This window comes from Pipra filicauda, unplaced genomic scaffold (genome assembly GCF_003945595.2).
Source record: "Pipra filicauda isolate LSUMZ 115617 unplaced genomic scaffold, ASM394559v2 scaffold226_size1812527_pilon, whole genome shotgun sequence".
NCBI classification, from domain to species: Eukaryota; Metazoa; Chordata; class Aves; order Passeriformes; family Pipridae; genus Pipra; species Pipra filicauda.
In genome coordinates this window covers 107,772-125,974 of record NW_024104339.1, presented here as the reverse complement: position 1 = coordinate 125,974, position 18,203 = coordinate 107,772, and the positions used below count along the sequence as shown (strand labels likewise).

The window sequence follows — 18,203 nt, the reverse complement described above, 5'->3', positions numbered from 1 at the left end:
GCGCGGGTGGGCGGGGCCGCGCCGGGCCGCGCCCCCATTGGCTGAGGCGGCGCGGGGGGCGCGCAGTAAGTGCGGGGGGGCCGGGCCCGATCCCTGTCCCTGTTCCGCTCCCGCTCCCGGCGGTGCCGCGGCCCGGCCGCCTCCCCCCGGGCAGCGGGGGGGTCTCCGTCCCGGTCCCTCCCGGAGCGCGCGGTACCGCCCCAGCGCCGCCGGTGCCCTCCGGGGCGGCTGCGGCAGGGCGGGGTGAGGAGCGGGTGACCCTTCCCCGGCATGAGCGGTTTTTCCCCGCGGTGTCCCTTCCTTCCCTAAAATGTCCTTTCCTTCCCTAGGGTGTCCCTTCCCCGGGATACCCGTTTTCCGGGGTGTCCCTTCCTTCCCTGGCGTGTCCGTTCCCCGGGGCGCCCCTTCCTTCTTTGGGGTGTCCCTTCCTTCCCTAGGGTGTCACTTCCCCGGGATGCCCCCTCTTTCCCTGGGGTGCCCATTTTCCCTGGTGACCCTTCCCCGGGGTGACCCTTGCCCCTCCGCCCCACCCAGCCGTCCCGCCGCCGACAGGAGCCTTTGCCCCGGGGGTGGAGGGAAGCGGGACGGCGGAACCTCCCGCTCCCCCAAAAAACCTCCCTCCCCGCGGGCTGTGCCTCCGTGGCCCCGGGTGACCCCCGTTGTTCCCCGCAGGGCGGCCATGGCGGCGTTCTGGCAGCAGCGGGGCCGGCGGCAGGAGCACGGCGGGCTGGGCGGTCTCATCGACGGGCTGGGCAGCGTGTTCGATGTGCTGCTGGCCAACGCCAGGCTGGTGCTGGGCGTGAGCGGCGCGGCCGTGCTGGCCATCGCCACGCTGGCCGTCAAGAGGGTAAGGCTGGCACCCACGGGAGCAGGGTCAGGATTGCTGCCTGGGTCTCCAGTGTGGTGGGGAAAGATGTGCCACAAACCTGGCTGGCTGCTCCCGAGCTGGTCCCTTGCATTTGGCACAAATGCCCACCGGTGCTGGCAGCAGTGCTGTGGGCGTGGAGCTGCCCATTCCCACCGTGAACAGCCCCATGCTCCATTTGCCTGGAGCAGCATGCACCTGGGATACAGTATCCCATCCAGAAAGGCACCTGGGGCTTAAGGCATATTTGGGCACTTGTTTCCACTTAAAATCCACGGGAAGAAGATGTGCACTTTTGTGGCCCCCCAGACTGAGTGTTTTTCCAAGTGGAAGCCTCACATGGGGCTGTAATCCCCCCTTGTGTGCACCAGAGGGGCTGTTGTCACCTGTAATTCAGGGGAAACAAAGATAACGACTTATCCTTGTGGGTTTTCCTTCTCTCCAGCTGATCGATCGAGCCACTAGCCCTCGGGATGAAGGTGATCCCAAAGCCGAGCAAAAGACCCTGGAGGAGACCTGGCAGGACTTGGCCTTGATCAAGACTACACCAAAGCCCCCCAAGAAGCAGAGAAGGGAAGACCTCAGTGAGCCCCTGCTCTCCCCAGCTCAGCCGCTGGTGCCAGGTGAGGCTCAGGGTGTCCAGCTGGGAAGATCACCTTGCTGTGCTCTGGGCTGGCTGTGCCCTGCTCCACCACTCTGGGAGCTCTGTGTTATTTTTAGCTCGGTGTCCGGGAAGCAGACCCGATGGAGCCTGCCCTCCTGGGAGGCTCCTGAGCCATGGCCCCTTTTTAGGCAATGCCTGAGGAGACAGGAGCTCTGATAACACCCTGGGTGTCCTGGCCAGTGCAGCACGGCAGGGGCTGGCAGGGTTTGTCTCCTCTGGAGTGGTGTTGGCTGCCCTCGTTTTCTGGGTCAGCTCTGCTTGCAGGAAGGTGCACTCGGGAGCTGCTGCAGACAAAGGCTGCCTTGTCCAGCTGCCTGCAGAGATGGCATTTTTCCAAGTGGGAAAGCGGCCTGGCTCAGTGCAGGGCAGGTCCTGAGATACTGGACCTGGGGCAGGATCATTTGCAGGACTCTCATGAGGGGCAGCACTGATCTCTTCACTCTGGTGACCAGTGACAGGACCCGAGGGAATGGCTGGAGCTATGTCAGGGGAGGTTTAGGATATTAGGAAAAGTTTCTTCCCCCAGAGGGTGATGGGGCACTGAACAGGCTCCCCAGGGCCCTGGGGCTGACAGAGCTCAAGGAGTGTTTGGGCAACACTCTCAGGGACGTGGTGGGATGAGCACCCTTGGCTGCAGCAGAAGCTGCTGCTGTGGGTTACAGATGATCTGCCCAGAGCTGTGACTTCTCCCTTCCCTTCTCACAGATCCCAGGGCATGCTCTGTCTCTGTGGGGGCTCCTCGGGTGAAGTCCAGCCCTCTGCGCTGCCTCACGCTGCAGGAGAAGCTCCTCTCACACCACAGCAGCCGTCTGGCCGTGCCCGAGATCCAGGTGTCCCTCGTCCCTCAGCTGGCCAGGAGCATCAGCACCCAACTGCAGAACTTCCTGCGGAGCAAGTGCCCAGAGCTGCCCTTCGGCCGCTTCTTCCTCAGCGGAGCCCTCCTGGACGGCCTGGAGGTCCTGGCAGCCGACCACATCCACCTCATGCTGCCCGTGGTCCTCGACGCCGGGCTCTGGAGCCTCATCCCGGGAGAGGACACCGTGGTGAGGGACCCCCAGTACTGGATGATCAAGAGGGTCGATCTGGGGTATTTCCCCCGTGGGTGCAGCCCCTGGGACAGGTTTATGGTGGGCCGGTACCTCTCCTCCAACGTGCTCAACGAGACCCTCCACAAGATGCTGGTGGCCTCCATCAACTGGCCTGCCATCGGCGGCCTGCTGGGATGTGTCATCCACCCCGTCGTGGCCTCCCGGGAGCTGAAGCTGGAGGTCAAACATGATCAGGTCGAGCTGAGCATCACCCTCTTCCCAGTGGTAGAAATGGAGGACAAGGTTCTTCTGGCTGTTCCTCCTGAGGGACTGGTGGAAAACCTCTGGCTTGAGAGCTTTTACAGGGCAGAGGTCTCAAAGGTGAAGGAGCTGGATGCCGGCGACTCCGGAGCTCGGCAGCGCTGCCTCCGCATCCTGAACGGTGTCTGCAGGAGCCACCCCACCCTGCACAAACTGGGGGGCAGCCCCGTGACCCACGTCATCCTGCACCTCAGTGACTCCGGCTCCGACTGGGCAGAGGAAAGCCTGGCTGACAGGTTCCAGCAGGTGCTCGAGGAGCTGGTGGCCTACCTGGAGAAAGGGGTCCTGCCTTCCTATTTCAACCCCAAAATCAACCTGTTCTCCGGGCTGTTGGAAGAGGAAATCGATGAGATGGGCTTTGTGCTCTACAGGGCCATGTCTGAGCCGGAGCTCCTGCTGGAGTGACCAGTGCGTCAGGAACTCCTGGATGTGGGATGTTCCTCACCCGCCTGCTGCTCCCTGCTGTGAGGGCTGCCATGCTTCTAGTTGACTAGTCAGTAAGAGGCAAAGTTCTTGCACTTTATGAGAAAAAAAAAATGGTTCCTGTGTGAATAAAACGGGCCTGAACAGAGGTGGGTGTTGGCAGAAGGAGCCTTTAGCTGGGAGGCTCTGCCAAACCCGGGGCGAGGGCAGCCCAAACCTGGAGTACCCACAGGTGAGTCCTGTGTGCTGGGAGCCAAGGGAAGCATGTTTACTCTCTGGTTCCCAGTGTCCTCTGCCTGTCCCAGCTGTCAGGCTCCCCTTGTGCTCCCAGACCAGCTGGAGCTGGAGGGGAGCAGCTCCTTCCTGCTGCTGTGTCCTGCAGGCCCCTCAGGTGCAGCACCCTGGGTGGGTCCTTTCACCAGCACTTGGTCTTACTGTGCCAGCACTTGAGACAGGGTGGCAGAGCCTCACCTGCCTGTAGGATATTGCCAATCCAAAATATGCCCTATGGATGACCTGGGTGGTTGTCTGGGCACTGGGTGGTACGGCCATAGCAAATGGGGCTGGGGGTTTATTCCTTGGAAACCCTTTCAGCTGCCAAAAGTAGTGAGCTCAGCTCTACCTCTTTGTTCCCCCCCGAGGAAGGGGTTTGCTTCCAGCACGGAGCTGGGGCTTCATGGCTCTTTTCCCACGCAGTGTTTTGCTGGAAGATGTCCTGAAAAAGAGCTGCTGGCTCTGGGGAGGCTCCTGGTGTCGGTCCCTTGGAGGCTGCAGCAGGGCTGTGTCCCCTCCCCGGTGGGTGGGTGGCTGCCAGTGTCTGTCTGTGGGTACAGTGTCACTTCCAGTCTGTCTGGTCACCTTTTCACACATGTATTGCTGCTGTCTTGAGGTCCTTTTTCCCTGGAGCCCCACGATATGGGGTGGGGAAGCAGGGCAGGAATGATGCTGTAAGCAGAGTGCTTGCAAGAACTGAAGTGGTTTATGCTTTTTATTAAGAAAATATGTTTTGTTTGGGTGTTTTGTTTGGGTATTTTGTTGGGGTTTTTTGGTTTTCTTTTTGAGTGGTTGCTAGTAGGGTTTGGTCTGGCTCTAGTCCCAGGGCAAAGGAATTTATTCTTATATTTAATGGGAGGAGCTGACTTTGCACAAGGGTGGAGCTGGAGAAATCCTGTGGACTTCAGCGTGAGCGGCTGTTGTGGTTTAATTTTCTTTATAACTATCATCTTGTTTATGGGAGGAAAAAAACCTGCTTTTCCTCCCTGTCTGACGATTACTTTGTTCCTCCAAACCACTTCCCAGGTGTTAGTGATGAGAATAAACCTTCCCTGTGCACACTGGTGTCAGCTCTGGTTTGTCTCCTTTCCCGTGGTAAGGGCTGAAGTGATTCCTTGGCTGTGGTGACCTTCCCAGGAACCACCCAGGGCGTCCCCTCGCTGTGTGGAGAGCTTGGTGGTGGTCAAATCCCCTCCTGCAAGGTTTTCCTCCTCCTCTTCCAAACCCCTGGACCCCCAGAGTGCCTGGCTGCAGTGTGTGAGCTGTCTGGATGCTGAGCTAGTACCACTTTCCCAGGGCTCGGCTGAGCATTGGCCAGGGTTAGACCAGTAAAGCTGGTCCTGGCTGATGCCACCAGCGAGGTTTAACCTGCTCCCTGGGTCCTGCACAAGTGCTTCCCACTGCTGTTGCCATTCCAAGGTGGTTGCTGCTGTGCTTTATCACATTCCAAAGCTTCGTAATCCTGTTATTTTAGCCCACGGGTCTGTATTTTTAGGGCACAGCTGTTAGTGGTGGGAGTGAGGGGTTCAGGGAAATGCATCCTAAGTTCTCCTGAGTAACTCCATGGATTTAGGCCTGGTAGCAATGAGCTGCTGCAGGGTTTAAGGCTCTCTTGTCTCATGCAGACCTTCAAGTGAACCTGTGCTGGTGTGGTCTCTGCTGCCCTCCAGGTGCTCCAGCCTCCTGCCCACCCCATGTGCTGCCAGTTCCCAAAGGATTGACCCTGGGAACTGCTGTGTGCCCAGGTCCTGAGCAGGATCCTGAGCAGCAGAGCACACAGGAATCCTGCAGATCTCCTTCCTTTGATGTGCAGAGGAAGCCCCGACAGCGAGGGAAGAGACATCCTGGCTTCCCAGGGAGTTCAGCCTGAACTCCGAGCAGGAAAACAGAGCCTCCCTTCAGCTCAGCCAGCTCTGCCTGCCCTGGGGCAGCAGCACAGCAGCAGATGCAGCTGGTGAGATAAAACCACTTTCCCTACCCCTCTGCAGTTCACTTCTAAATTACTGCAGGGAGTGTCTGCCAAGAAAGCTCCTGTATTGTTCCAGTGAGTGGAAAGAGCAAGATTTGGGTGGATGCTTTTGCAGTAAAAGCTTCACTGTTTTAAGTAGGAAGAAATAACAAGGCCGAGTTAAGGTGTCACCACATTAAATTTAAAAATTAAATAGTATTTTAATAAGAAACTTGTTTGACAAAAATAGTTTTCATCAGCTAGCAGCATCACAAAGGCATGTCTCAAAGTCTGAGGAAGAACTCCGTTTCAAATTCAGTGAACATCTAAAATGAAGGCTTTTCCTGAGCACTGCAGCTGAGCTTCCCTCAGGACAAGCACCTGGCCCTCCTTCACTGGCAGGGACAACCCCAAGTAAGGGTGACAAAAAAGGGGAATGGTGCTCTGGTAACATCAACTTAGAGGGGAACTTAAATTCCACACTGTGGAAAGCCAGGGACTGAGCAGAGCTCAGCAGCCCTGGTGTCTGTCCTCATGGCCCCAGTCCAGCTCTTCCTTGTGGAAATGCTGGTACAACCACTGGGATGGTGCAGGGGGGATGATTCAGCACAGTCCTCTCTGCAGAATCAGCATCCAAGTGCTTCCTTGAAATGTTTAGACTATCCCAATCTGCTCAGCAGAAGAGCAACTGAAAACAAAAGCTGACACTGGTAGTAGAACCACTTTTCCAAGCTGGTGGAACCCTTGCTGTAATGGATGGCATCCCTTGGCAGGAGCAGCCTGCAACCAGCTCTTCCAAAAAACACTCAAGGGACTTGTTTCCAGACTCCAGTTCCCTGTGGCAGTAGTTGCTCCTGTAGGAGCTCACAACCCTGGTCCTTTCAGGCTCTCAGGGGTCCATCCCAGCTCAGTGGTTCTGAGGGCAGTTTTTCCTATTGTGCCCAGGCTGGTGGCAAATGCTACAGGTCCGTGGTTTCTTGGCAGTGGATCCTGAGGAAAAACTGCCTGGTCTCTTGGCTTTGCTTCCCAACCCTCTTGAGTATTCACTGCTGCCAAAGTTGTTCAAAGAGACATCTCCAGAAGGACCTAGAGAGAAATGACTTGAATTTAAACATCTTTGAAAATATAAGTAGGTGAGAAACAGAAGGTAAGTTCAAAATAGCAGGATTCTCAGATTATTCCAGAACCTGCACTTGCTTCAGACTTGTTTGAACAGTTAAATGTAACCCATTTGTCTTGCAGCATTAGAGACATGTGGGAACAGAACAGGGGAAGCTGCTCTGGTCTACAGCTAAAGCCAGAGGAAAACCTGAGATTTAAGTAGTTTTGTAAACTTGATTCTACCCCTTTAGGCCCACATTTCTAAGGAGGAGGAGGTCAGTGCTGAAGATCCCTCACAAACCACATCTCCCCTTCTGTACTTGGTTACTGTCCCTTTGTCAGTGCTCTCTCTTTTGCATCCTCATTTTGTGATTATTTTTGTTTTCAGCATCTTCTCACTCGGTTTGATCTCTGATCAAAGCTCCAGAATGACTTGGCCTTTCCCTACACCCCTAAACTAGGGCAGAGGGAGCAGCAGAGTTTCCCTGGCATGCCAGGGTGGGGTTTAAGATCTCCAGAAGTGGTGCCACTGCTTCAACTCTGCACCAAGTCGGTAACAGCTCTCACAAAGCTGAGCACTGTAATTTGGGAGGACAAATTCCCAATCAGGCTGTTGGAAAGAGTCCTGGGCTTTATCCAATGAGTCATGGACAGACAGATGGTCAAGTTCACTGCACACAGAAGCCAAGCATCCTGCTCAGAGCTCAGATGTGTGCTGTGAGGATGTATCCTGCCAGCACTTGGAGAGGTAAGCCAGACTTTGTTGTTAAAAGCCACATTTGCAGTGCTATAAAGCAGCTGACAGATGTTCTGAAGACAAACCTGACGCCTTAAATGTATGAGGTGCCACAAGAGCTGTGCAGCACGAGCATGTGTGAGAGGTGTGTTCAGTTTACAGAATCCCAGAATAGCTGCAGTTGGAAGGGACCTCTGGAGATCATTCAACCCCCCTGTCAAGGCAGGGTCACCTAGAACAGGTGACACAGGGATATGTCCAGGTGGGTTTGGAATGTCTGCAGAGAGGGAGACATGCCCTCCCTGGGCAGCTGTTCCAGTGCTCTGCCACCCTCAATGTAAAATCACGTTGAGGTAGAACTTTTTGTGTTTTAGTTTATGGCCATTGCTCCTTGTCCTGTTGCTGGGCACCACCAAAAAAAGTCTGGCACCATCCTCTTGGCACCTGCCTTTGAGATATTTATATGCATTAATGAGACCCCCTCTGTCTTCTTCAGACTAACCAGGCCCAGCTCCCGCAGTCTCTCCTCATCAGAGAGCTGCTCCAGACTCCTCATCATTTTCCTGGCTTCTGCTGGACCCTCTCCAGCAGCTTAAGAACATCCTCCAGCCTTTGTGTCCCACCCCAAGCCCGGCCTTACCTGGTGCCACGTTCTCATCTGCCCACTGGAAGAAGCCGCACTGCTGCTCCCGGGGCTTGGGGCAGGTGTGGAACTGCCTGCCCTTGTTGGGCCCGTCCTTCTGCACGGTGCGTGTCACGGCCGGCTGGTCACACCTGCACACCGTGCCGCCGCCAGGCTCGGAGCTGCCGCTCCCAAACGGCTCCGGGCCTCTCCTTCCTCCCGGGCCCCTCCCTGCTGCGGGCTGGGGGAGCACAGAGCCCCTTGGAGCCGCGGTGCCTCTGTCCTTTGTCTCCTCGTCGGCCCAGAGGAAGAAGTTGCAGGAGCTGGAGCTGCACTTGTAGAACTGCCGGCCGCGGTTGGGCCCGTCCTTGCGCACGGTGAGCAGCAGCGCCTCGGTCCCGCAGTTGCACACCACGGCGTTGCTCCCGTCCTCCGCAGCGGCCGGAGGAGCATCCCTGGATGTTCTGTTGGAGATCACGGAGAGCAGGTGTCCCCGTGCCGGGTTTGTGGTCCCCCTCCCCTGCCTGTTCTCACTGTTGGCTCTGTTCAAGGAATGGTTGACCTGCGGGTGCTGCGCTGGTTGAGTGGCTGACGACGCGGGTTGGGATGGTCTGTGTAAGTACTTGAGGTCCAAGAGCTCCTTCAGCATCTCATCACAGCCCCCAATGCAGCCAACGAACTCCAGGGGCATCACGGGCGGAACGCTGCCTCTCTTGAATTTAAACTTCAGTCTATGAGGAAAGGAGTCGTCAAAGTCTCCCAGTTCATCTCATTTCTCATCAACAGATCTCAATTTAGGCTTGAACTTTTACATATATTTTTAATTCTGCTATATGTAGACCAGTTTCCCCAACCCCTCTTTCTTCTTTCCATCCCCAGGCCCTGGGGATTACACACCATGCTTCAGCTTTCCAAGACTGGAATGGAAAATGGTTCCCAGCCTAGCCCATGGAAGTCTGATTACCCTCAGGTAATGCCTGAGGGGCTGTGTTTCCCCAAGGGATAACTGGTATGACCTACCTGTGAACCGGATGGGGTTTACACACATCACAGATGCTCTCATCCCTGGTCACATCCAGCACAAAATCAGGGAACCAGACTGCAGTCTTACAGGTTGGGTAGCCCATGCAGCTCAGGTAGAACCTGCCGTGGGACAAAGGCACCAGATGAAGAAGAGACAAAGTCAAGACAGTTGGTGATCCATTCTCCCATCTTCTGAGCCATCAGAAATTGTCAAACCCACAGTTTTTAAGGGCAAATACCTACTTGAGAAGAGGTTCAGCTGAGTCCACACAGCTTATGGGGCTGGTGGAGTCAGCGAGCTGCAGCCCAAGGCTTCCAAGTTTTTACCAAAGGAGGTAAATGAGTGCCTGGGAAAACACAAACCAGCACAGAAGGTGCTACAAGAGAGAAGGTCACCAACCCGCCGTTCTTCCTGGTCTTCAGGACCATGTCGTTGTTGCACTGTGGACACTTCCGAACGGAAACGGGCATTGCTGGGTACACCTCATCCTGCTCTGGGATCTCTGCAGCTTCTCCAAAATACTGAGCCAGGGCCTCATCCAACCTGTAATGAAACAGGCAGAGCATCCTGTGTGTCTCTGCAAGGAGCAATCAGGTGCTGCAGTGACTCAGCACCTGCTGCCCCCCACACAGCCCCTCTGAGCTTCTCCATGTGCATGTTGATTCAGCACCACATTTCTGGAACAGGGAAGATGTGGGAACATCGAAGAGGTCAGTGCATGTTGCCATCCCCAAACTTAATCTTAACTGCTCATTTTGGTTTAAACCTTTAGTTGGCACGAACTCATGACAGTGTGCCAGGCTTCGAGTCATCCCTTGCTGTGCAAATGCCCACACACACCAGGCAGAGCTCCAGGGAAACAGTGTGACAGGATCCCCCACTCCAGGCTGAGCCCCAGATGAGCAGCCAGCATCTCCCAGAACAGCAAAGCAAAGAGAAGAGGGCAAAGACAGGACTCACTTGTTGGCTCTGGCCACAGCTTCAATGAAGACTTCCTTGTACTTTTGGACCTGCTGCTGCAACACTACAGATTTGTCTTTCTTCCCCTCACAGATCAGTTTTAGATCAGCCTCCAGCTCAGCCCGAAGGTCAGGCTTGGACATTTCGTAGCCCATGGAATCATAGCCTGAGGAATACACGGAATGGTAAGCGAAAGGAATGTGAAAATAAGGAACTTGCCACCTTGCCGGTGGGCACTGCCCTCACCTTCCACCAGCCCCATGCCCAGGTGGCCGGGCAGGAACCGCTGATCTGCTGTAAGGCCCACGTACATCCGCGTCTTGATCGTCTCGATGTGCTCGGCGTGAGTGGCGTCGGTCCCTGGAAACAGACAGGGGTCAGTGGGAGCAGGTACCAAGGAGTTACTTCCTCTGTGCCTGGGGGAGAGTGCAAGGGGCTAAAGAGACAAGGACACAACTTATGGTGAGCACTGCCCTCGTACCCCACTGGCACTGGGGCCAGCGAGGTGCTGGCGACACACCCTGGATGTGAAATCACCCATCTCCCTGGGCACTGGAGGCACTCCGCGGGCTCCGTAGGATGTTTGGACTTTGCCCACAGGTCTCTATAACCCTTTGTTCTGCTTTTTAAAGTGATTTCTTATCTGAAGTGACATTTAGAGAATTCCCTCTGCCAAGAGTGAGAGGCCACGCTGCCAATACTGACCAATGCCATGTTTCTCCATGAGAGCAATGAGATCCGCTTCCGTGAGGAGCAATGGAGGGCTGGTTTCCCCATCCACCATCTCTACCGTGGTGGGCTGAAAGCGAGACCCTTTCTGATACACTGGGATAACCTGAAGGAAAGGAGAATCTCTTTGAAACTGCTTCCTGGTCCATTCACTCAGGACAAAATGCCACACCAACAGCCAATGCAGTCAGAGAGCAGCAGCTTGTTCTGGAGGGAATCCAGCCTCAGGGGCCTTGGGATCAGCCAGCAATGAGCTGCCAGAGAGACCATGGGACAGCTGCTCTTGGTGGGTAAAGTCAACCCTACAACCTGAATGGTTTCTGCTGCGGTGTCAGACATGGGAGAATCCACCCAGAGCTGGCACAATAAACCTGCACAGGTTTCCAGCAGAGAAAACTCTCGGTGAAACAACCAGAAAAGGTCAAAGGATGTTTTGCAGAGGGGTCTGAAGTTGGCAGTGAAATGCTACTTTAGCCTCTCCCACCTATGTTATTCAAGGGGATTACCTTATCACTCCACTTGTCGTAAGGATAGACTTCCAGGTAATTTCGGGCCAGGATCATTAGCCCTTGAGCAATGAATCGCTCGTTGGCAATGTCGATCTCCACAGTTGTTTCCTGCCCCTTGGCATCTTGAGAGCAGCAAGCCAAGAAATGGCGCACGATGAACTCGTAGAGTCTCTGCTCGTTGCCCTGACACCAAACAGCAAAAAGAGTCAGTGTCCTCCCATCCAGAAATCAGTGGGATCTCAGGTGAGGATCCTGTGCTAATGACCATGTTATTAAGGCTTTTATCTTTATTTATCAAGCAACACAAATGAGTTAGCTCTGGTTTCACCCACCTGCAGGTTAGCGGTGTATTTGGTGGGGTGAATGGGAGGATGAGCCTGATCGGATTTGGTTCCACTCCGAGGGGTTGGCCCACCCTGATCCAAAATTCTCTGTGCAAATGCTCCCCAGTTTGGGTCCTCTGTTTGCTGTTGTACCAAGGCAGAGAGGTTCAGCTCCTTGGGGAAAATGTTGGTCTCAGTTCGGGGGTAGCTAATGAACCTTAGGAAGAAAGGCAGGAGAGCACTTAAAGGGGTGCTCCAAAATGCTTCCCAGTTTGGACAAAATGCCATTTACTTTTAAAATAATGAAGTTTACCAAGCCAAGTCTTGCTTTCTTACCCTTTAGTATAGAGTTTTTCTGCTATTGTCATGGTTTCCTTTGCATTTATTTTCAGTTTGCGGGAAGCCAACTTCTCGAGTTCCTGCGGTGGGAAGGGCCAGAAAAAACCCAGAAGCATTAGTGCATAATTCAGGGTGGTGAGTAAAACATCTGTTCACAGCTCCTTTCAGAGAATTCCTTTCCAAAGTTCAAACATACCACAGTGTCCAGGGGCAGGGGCCTCCATTTGCTCTTTGGCTTGCTCACAACCTCAACAACAGTCGCCACCGGATCCTGAACAGAGTAAGCAAAACCCAATTCTCCTTTAGGAGTTTGTACAAACTGTTCTTTAAATGTCTTGATACAGGGAATGTTTGGCTGAATCTGGATTACAGAACTATTGACAAGCTTTCTTACCTCCATACACATTTGGTAAAGGACCAGGCATGCCGTGTGGTTGAAGAGCCGGTTCCTCTTCCAGTTGAAGACCACACTGCCATCTTCGTGGTTGTGGGTCACTGTGGGGAACAACAGAGCTGGCTGATAGAGCAGTCACAAAATGAAAACATCACAAAAGCACCTGGAAACCTTCCAATTCTGCTCAGTGGTCACAGCAGAGGAAGAGGAAACCACTTCTGCAGCATTGCGTGCTTGTTACTCCAGTGTTTTTCCTTCCTATGCACATCAAACCCTCTGAGATGGAGCCCCAAACACACCTTTAATTTTGTAGAAGGTTTCAGGAACAAAGGCTTGAATGGCTTTAAAGCGTTCAACTACAAATCCCAGCGTTGGGAACTGGCAGCTACCATAGCTGATCAGCTGATCTGCTAAAATATCAGGGAAGATCTTCTGCAGCCTCAGCGTCTGGAATCTGGTGAAGGCAGCACCTGGGAAAACAAAACGTGCAGCAGAACTGAATACAACAACGTTGAATGATAATCACAGCACTTGAGATGGTTCTCCTTCATACTCTGAGTATTAACTTTACTTTGTTTAATACTCAGTTGCAGAGGCTTGTCAGTGCTGTGTGGCCTATGAACTTAATATTTGCTTCAAGGAGCAATTTCCTCCTTTTGGGAGGGAAACAAACTCTTCAGAAAGGGTTGTTAAACAGTGGAATGGGCTGCCCAGGGAGGGGTGGAGTCACCATCCCTGGAGGTGTTCAAGAAAGGACTGGATGTGGCACTCAGTGCTCTGATCTAGTTGACAAGGCTGTCATCGGTCACAGGTTGGACTCTGATCGTGAAGGTCTTTTCCAACCTAAGTGATTCTCTCATTCAAAGAGCACGTTTTCCAGCAAAACATGAGATGTCATTAAGTTGTATCTGATCAAAAAATCAGGTATGTGACACTACAGAGGGCGTTTCTGCCTTGTGTTGAGCACACAGGAAGAGATGTTTACAGACCTATCCTGAGGTCCAGCTCCTGCCTGACGTCAACGGCGTCGCTGGTTCTTTGGTCCGGCTGGGTGAGGTTCTCGCAGGCTGATCTGACGGCATGAGGGGTGATCTCTGAGAAACGGGCTCGGAAAACCTGGAGGTTTGGCTTTACTGCCAGATACACAGGAAAAAGAAATCAGACTGACTCAAACACCAATGGAGAGGAGCAACTAATAAACAGCTACCTTCAAAAGACTGTGCTGCCAACCTGCTCTACAGCTTTCCAACAGCTGAATGTATTTCTGGTTTATCAGAGCCACATTTATTTATCAGAACTACAGTCAGCATTCAACCTGGACACAGGAAGATTGACAATATGCCTCTGCTAAAAGATCCCTGAGGGGTTGTTAAACCTTTAATGGAACTCAGACTGATGAAGACACTCTACACACCAGCTTTGCACACGTGGATGATCTCGAAGCCGATGTTCTCCCCTTCCCGATCGCAGTCAGTCCAGATTACCAGGGCTTGGCACTGCTGGATTTCTCGTTCAAGGGTTTTCTGAGAGGAGAAAACAACACAGGGAGACATTCCAGGCCACTTGCTTTGTCATTTAATTTTGGAATGACTCACTGCACACGAAATGCAGCGTGTATCCATGGAGATGGATTGTTGCAATAACATTCGGTAATTGTGTGTCTCATGAGATTAGGCAGCTTTCAAAAGAATTGAGTCATTTATTTATATCTAATTCCGTTAAAAAGCTTGGCCAGGAGCGGGTTGTACCACAATCTGTTTTCTAAAAATGTAATTTTTTATAAAACTGAGACACAATCGCCAATCCCACCTTGTTGGAAAAAAACATTTCTATCTTTAGCAAAGTAGTTGTTCGTTTACTGCACTACAACTTGTGCACAAGCAGGAGAGTTTCAATGTTCAAACAAACAGCATTAGTAGACCTAGGAAATGCAGGAGGAATCTGCTAAACTAGAAATCTGGATGTTAAGGACAAAGGTGCAATCATCCTTCTGCCTGGGACAGTATTTGTTGAACCAACCCCCGAACTCAGTTTCAGGACAACTCTTGACCACAACGTACCTTGATATCCAGGTAATTTTCAGGGCAATACTTCTCAACTTCAGCATCAAAAAGAGCTAAAGGGTTGCAGCTATGCCTGGGAAACACAGGATAAACAGTGTGCATTACAAAAACTGAAACATATATTGTGAGACATAATTAGTGCTGCCTAAGTACTGGAATTAATAATGTATTTTATTACAGGCCTATCTGAGACAACACAGAGTTCATGTGAAATGCTGAGTAACGCCTAAAAGCAACAGAATCAAAAAACAGCGCTCTGAAAACAGGAATTTGAAACAATATTTTTGTATTCTCCATAAAATTTGGATGTCATCATCTTGCTCTGTGTCAGAGTCCCTCTGTTCCCCTTGTCTTTGAGCTCACAGTGCCCCGCTCGGCTCAGGGCCAAGAGCAGGAGGTGACAGACCCTTCCTGTGAGGGGCAGGAGGTGACAGACCCTTCCTGTGAGGGGCAGGAGGTGACAGACCCCTTCCTGTGGAGGGTAGGAGGTGACAGACCCTTTCCTGTGAGGAGCAGGAGGTGACAGACCCTTCCCTGCCAAGGGCACGAGGTACCAACCATTTGCGAAACGGCATCCTGAAATCATGAGTCAGTAAGTGTCCTGACACGGATGTCATCACCATGGTAACGTTCTGCAAGAGACAGAGCGAGGTAATTAGTGCCCATCGTTCACTAAAAACTACCCACAGCCCCAAAATCTTCCTCCAGTTCTCAATTGACACCACCAGTGACACCTCTCTCCTGTTAATGACAGAATCCCAGAATGGGTTTGGGCTGGCAGGGACCTTAAAGCTCATCTTGTTCCATCCCCTGCCAGCGTGGCCTTGAACACTTCCAGGGATGGGACATCCACAACTAATACATCATAACAAGCTCTCCTCTCTACTGACAGGTAAATCCATGGCCTTATCCTCAATTTTTACAGGAAGCTCCCAATTCTTAACAACTACAATGTATTTTTAATGGATATAAAACCAGAAAGTTCAAAGACCTAAAGCAACAAAATAGGTGGTCGAGCCAAGAAAACAACATCTGACATTTCCTCATCTTTGGGCAGAACATCACCAGCACTGGAGATGTGTTTCATAACTCCTGACAAATGGCTTTTATTAATTAGGATTTGCATTTCATTAATCCAGCAGCAGATTGAAAGGAAACTCTTACCTGGCCAAACATCTGGTAATCGTATTCGTAGATCTTGTTGAACTTGGAAAACCCTTCTCTCTAGAAGGAAAAGGAGAGTTCCTGAGTTTTGGTTCTTTAACAGAAAACAAATCCATCCTGCCTCGCTTTGCACACGCTGTGATGGAGCACAGGAGATACAGGGCAACGGAGAACCAGGTCCTGGGGCTAATGGGAATTACAGCAGAGGAATGGAAATTGCCTGTTATCATTTATGGAGACGCTGAAATGGTGATTTTCAAGGTAAGGGTATTTTAAACCATCCCTGAAGGTGATTCCAGGGTTATCGCCCCATGGATAATGAAGAACTGATTTGTTTAACAGGGCTGGCCAATGACCATAGAATCATAGAAATTCCTGACAAACACCTGTCCTGCTCCAAATGATAAGTAGTGTCCCAGCTCCAGGTCCCCAAGGCTACCTCCAACCTGAGACTAGCAGAATTTTCTAGGTTGTGTATTTGCTGCTTTTTGCTACAGAAGCAGGATGATTTCTTCCTTGATTGGGACTGTCAGTGCTCAGGTTCTCAATAACATAAAGGAGGTTCTATGAGGTTGGGCTCTTCTCTCATGTAAGAGGAAATAGCCTCAGGCTGTGCCAGGGGAGGTTCAGGTTGCACATCAGGAAGAATTTCTTCCTGGAAAGAGTGGTCAGGCACTGGAAGAGGCTGCCCAGGGAGCTGGTGGAGTTACCATCCTTGGAGGTTTTCAAGGAAAAACTGGATGTGGCACTCAGTGCTCTGGGCTGGGTGACAAGGTGGGCATTGGTCACAGGTTGGACTTGATCTTGGAGGTCTTTTCCAACCTTAGTGATTCTCTGATTTGATCTAGAATCACCTTCTAGTTCCTTAGTTTGGAAACTAAGTGATTATGCGAACTGCTAAAGGTCACAAAACAGACCAGCAGAGAGGACAGATCTTTGAATTCCTCTTCTCCAAACCACAAGCCATCTTTGCTTTATTCTGTGAGCTCCAGTAAACCCCTGACACTTGCTGATGCTGCAAAAGTGGTGCTTTTTGACTGGGAAATGCCAACAGATGGTTTCAGTTCCTGAAGCCTTTGGCACACGCTGCAAATCTAGGAATGACACAGGGACCCCTCACCATGGAGATCAGTGCCTGGGAAAGGCAGTCTGGGCAGAGGGAGCTGAGTTCCAACAGCACTTAAAGCACATGGAAAAGGGATCTGAGACTCCCAGAAACATTTGGCCAAGTGCTGTTTGTCCACAGAACAAGGAAGGCCATTCTTGTACCCTCACGTGGTCAGAAGTGTCCAGAGACAAAAATCAGCCTGAAGATGTTTCCTCTTGTCCTGTCACTTGTTACCTGGGAAAAGAAGGCAACCCCCCACCTCATACACCCTCCTTTATTTGACTGCAAGGTGTTATTGAGAACCTGAGCGCTGACAGTCCCAATCAAGGAAGAAACCATCCTGCTCCTGTAGGAAAAAAGCAACAAAGGCACAACCTAGAAACTTCCACAAGCCTCAGCGAGGTGGGAGGACCTGAGGCTCCCACACAGGACACAGAGCACAGCTGAGCCCAGGGTTGTGCTGCTGCCCCTCCCCAGCCAGCTGAGCCCCACCTGTCGGTGTCCCAGGGAACAATGGGATATGAGTCCCTAGGTGTCCCCGGGAGCAGTGGGATGTGGCATGTCCCTACCCGCCGCATCCTGCTGTTGGAGAGCAGATCGGCGATCCCTCGGGCAGCGTCGTTCTTCTCGGCCACGCACAGCACCTTCCGGATCCTCTGGAGAGCCCCGTCCTCGGCGGCGCGGGAGAACAGGCGCCAGGGCTGGGGCAGCATCCTGCCCCTGGCCAACAGCCTCACCTGCAGGATCATCACGGGGGACAGGGGCGGCTCCCGCGGGGACAGGGCATGGTGCTGCTCCGCGTCCCTGCGGGCATGGAGAGAGATCGCTGGTGTCCCCGCTCAGCCACGCCGGGAGGGTCCAGGGCAGCCCCCTGGGGGCCGCATGGGGCTGGGGAAGGTGTCACCCCCTCCGGACACCGCTGCCGGGGGTCCCGCATCCCCCGGGCACCGGCGGGGCCTCGGGCCTCTCCTGCCCTCGCCCCTCGCACCCGCGGCAGCACAGCTTCCCCCCCGGTACTCCCCGGGCTCTCCCTCACCTGGGGCAGCCCTTTCCCTCCCCGGTTCCCCTCCTTTTCCCACCAGTTTTTCGCGGTTCCCCCGCTCTGTTTCCCCCTGAGGCCGGGCTTTCCCTCACCCTGGGCAGCCCCTCCTCGGCCCGCCCCGGGCTCCCCCTCACCCAGGGCAGCCCCTTCCCTCCCCTCTTCCCCTCGGCTCTGCTCTTTTCTCCCTTTTTTGCCTTTTTCCCCCATTCTCCCTCACCTCCCTCCCTCCCGCGCTCTCCCGGTCGCTCTCTCCTCACCGTCACGTCCTGCCGCAGAGAACTACAACTCCCGGGATGCCGCGCGGCACCAGGGAACTACAACTCCCGAGATCCCCCTCAGCGCCTCATCCTCAGTGTCCTCCCGCCGCCGCCCCGCCTCGGTTTTTCCCCCTTTCCCGCCGCCGGACCCGTCCCTGGATCGGTAACGACAAAGGACGACCACGGTAGAAGTATCAGCCACAGCCGCGGGCGAGGGGGAGGTGGCGGCGGTGTCGCTTCCTGCCGGCGGGGTCGGAGGCCGCGCGTCATGTGACCCCAAGATGGCTGCGGGGCCGTGAGGAGGCGGCTC

The 18,203-nt window shown here is 53.3% G+C and overlaps 2 protein-coding genes across 2 annotated transcripts; one reads left to right on the top strand and one right to left on the bottom strand.

Annotated features, from left to right (window-relative positions):
- Positions 1-118: 118 nt before the first annotated feature.
- Positions 119-4,639, top strand: MIEF2 (mitochondrial elongation factor 2). The gene is made up of 4 exons (XM_027743082.2): positions 119-243; positions 673-847; positions 1,311-1,488; positions 2,235-4,639. Exons 2-4 carry the CDS (start codon positions 680-682, stop codon positions 3,281-3,283), a joined length of 1,395 nt encoding a protein of 464 aa, XP_027598883.1. The 5' UTR covers positions 119-243; positions 673-679; the 3' UTR covers positions 3,284-4,639.
- A 1,081-nt stretch (positions 4,640-5,720) lies between these two features.
- On the bottom strand, positions 5,721-17,977 carry TOP3A (DNA topoisomerase III alpha). The gene is made up of 20 exons (XM_027743061.2): positions 17,894-17,977; positions 17,164-17,398; positions 15,487-15,546; positions 14,881-14,954; positions 14,320-14,395; positions 13,674-13,782; positions 13,249-13,392; positions 12,559-12,729; positions 12,260-12,360; positions 12,062-12,136; positions 11,863-11,945; positions 11,536-11,743; positions 11,201-11,386; positions 10,671-10,800; positions 10,212-10,325; positions 9,966-10,131; positions 9,405-9,548; positions 9,002-9,124; positions 8,000-8,712; positions 5,721-6,608 (listed from the first exon to the last, which is right to left on the bottom strand). Exons 2-20 carry the CDS (start codon positions 17,341-17,343, stop codon positions 6,430-6,432), a joined length of 3,036 nt encoding a protein of 1,011 aa, XP_027598862.1. The 5' UTR covers positions 17,344-17,398; positions 17,894-17,977; the 3' UTR covers positions 5,721-6,429.
- Between the last annotated feature and the right edge of the window lie 226 nt (positions 17,978-18,203).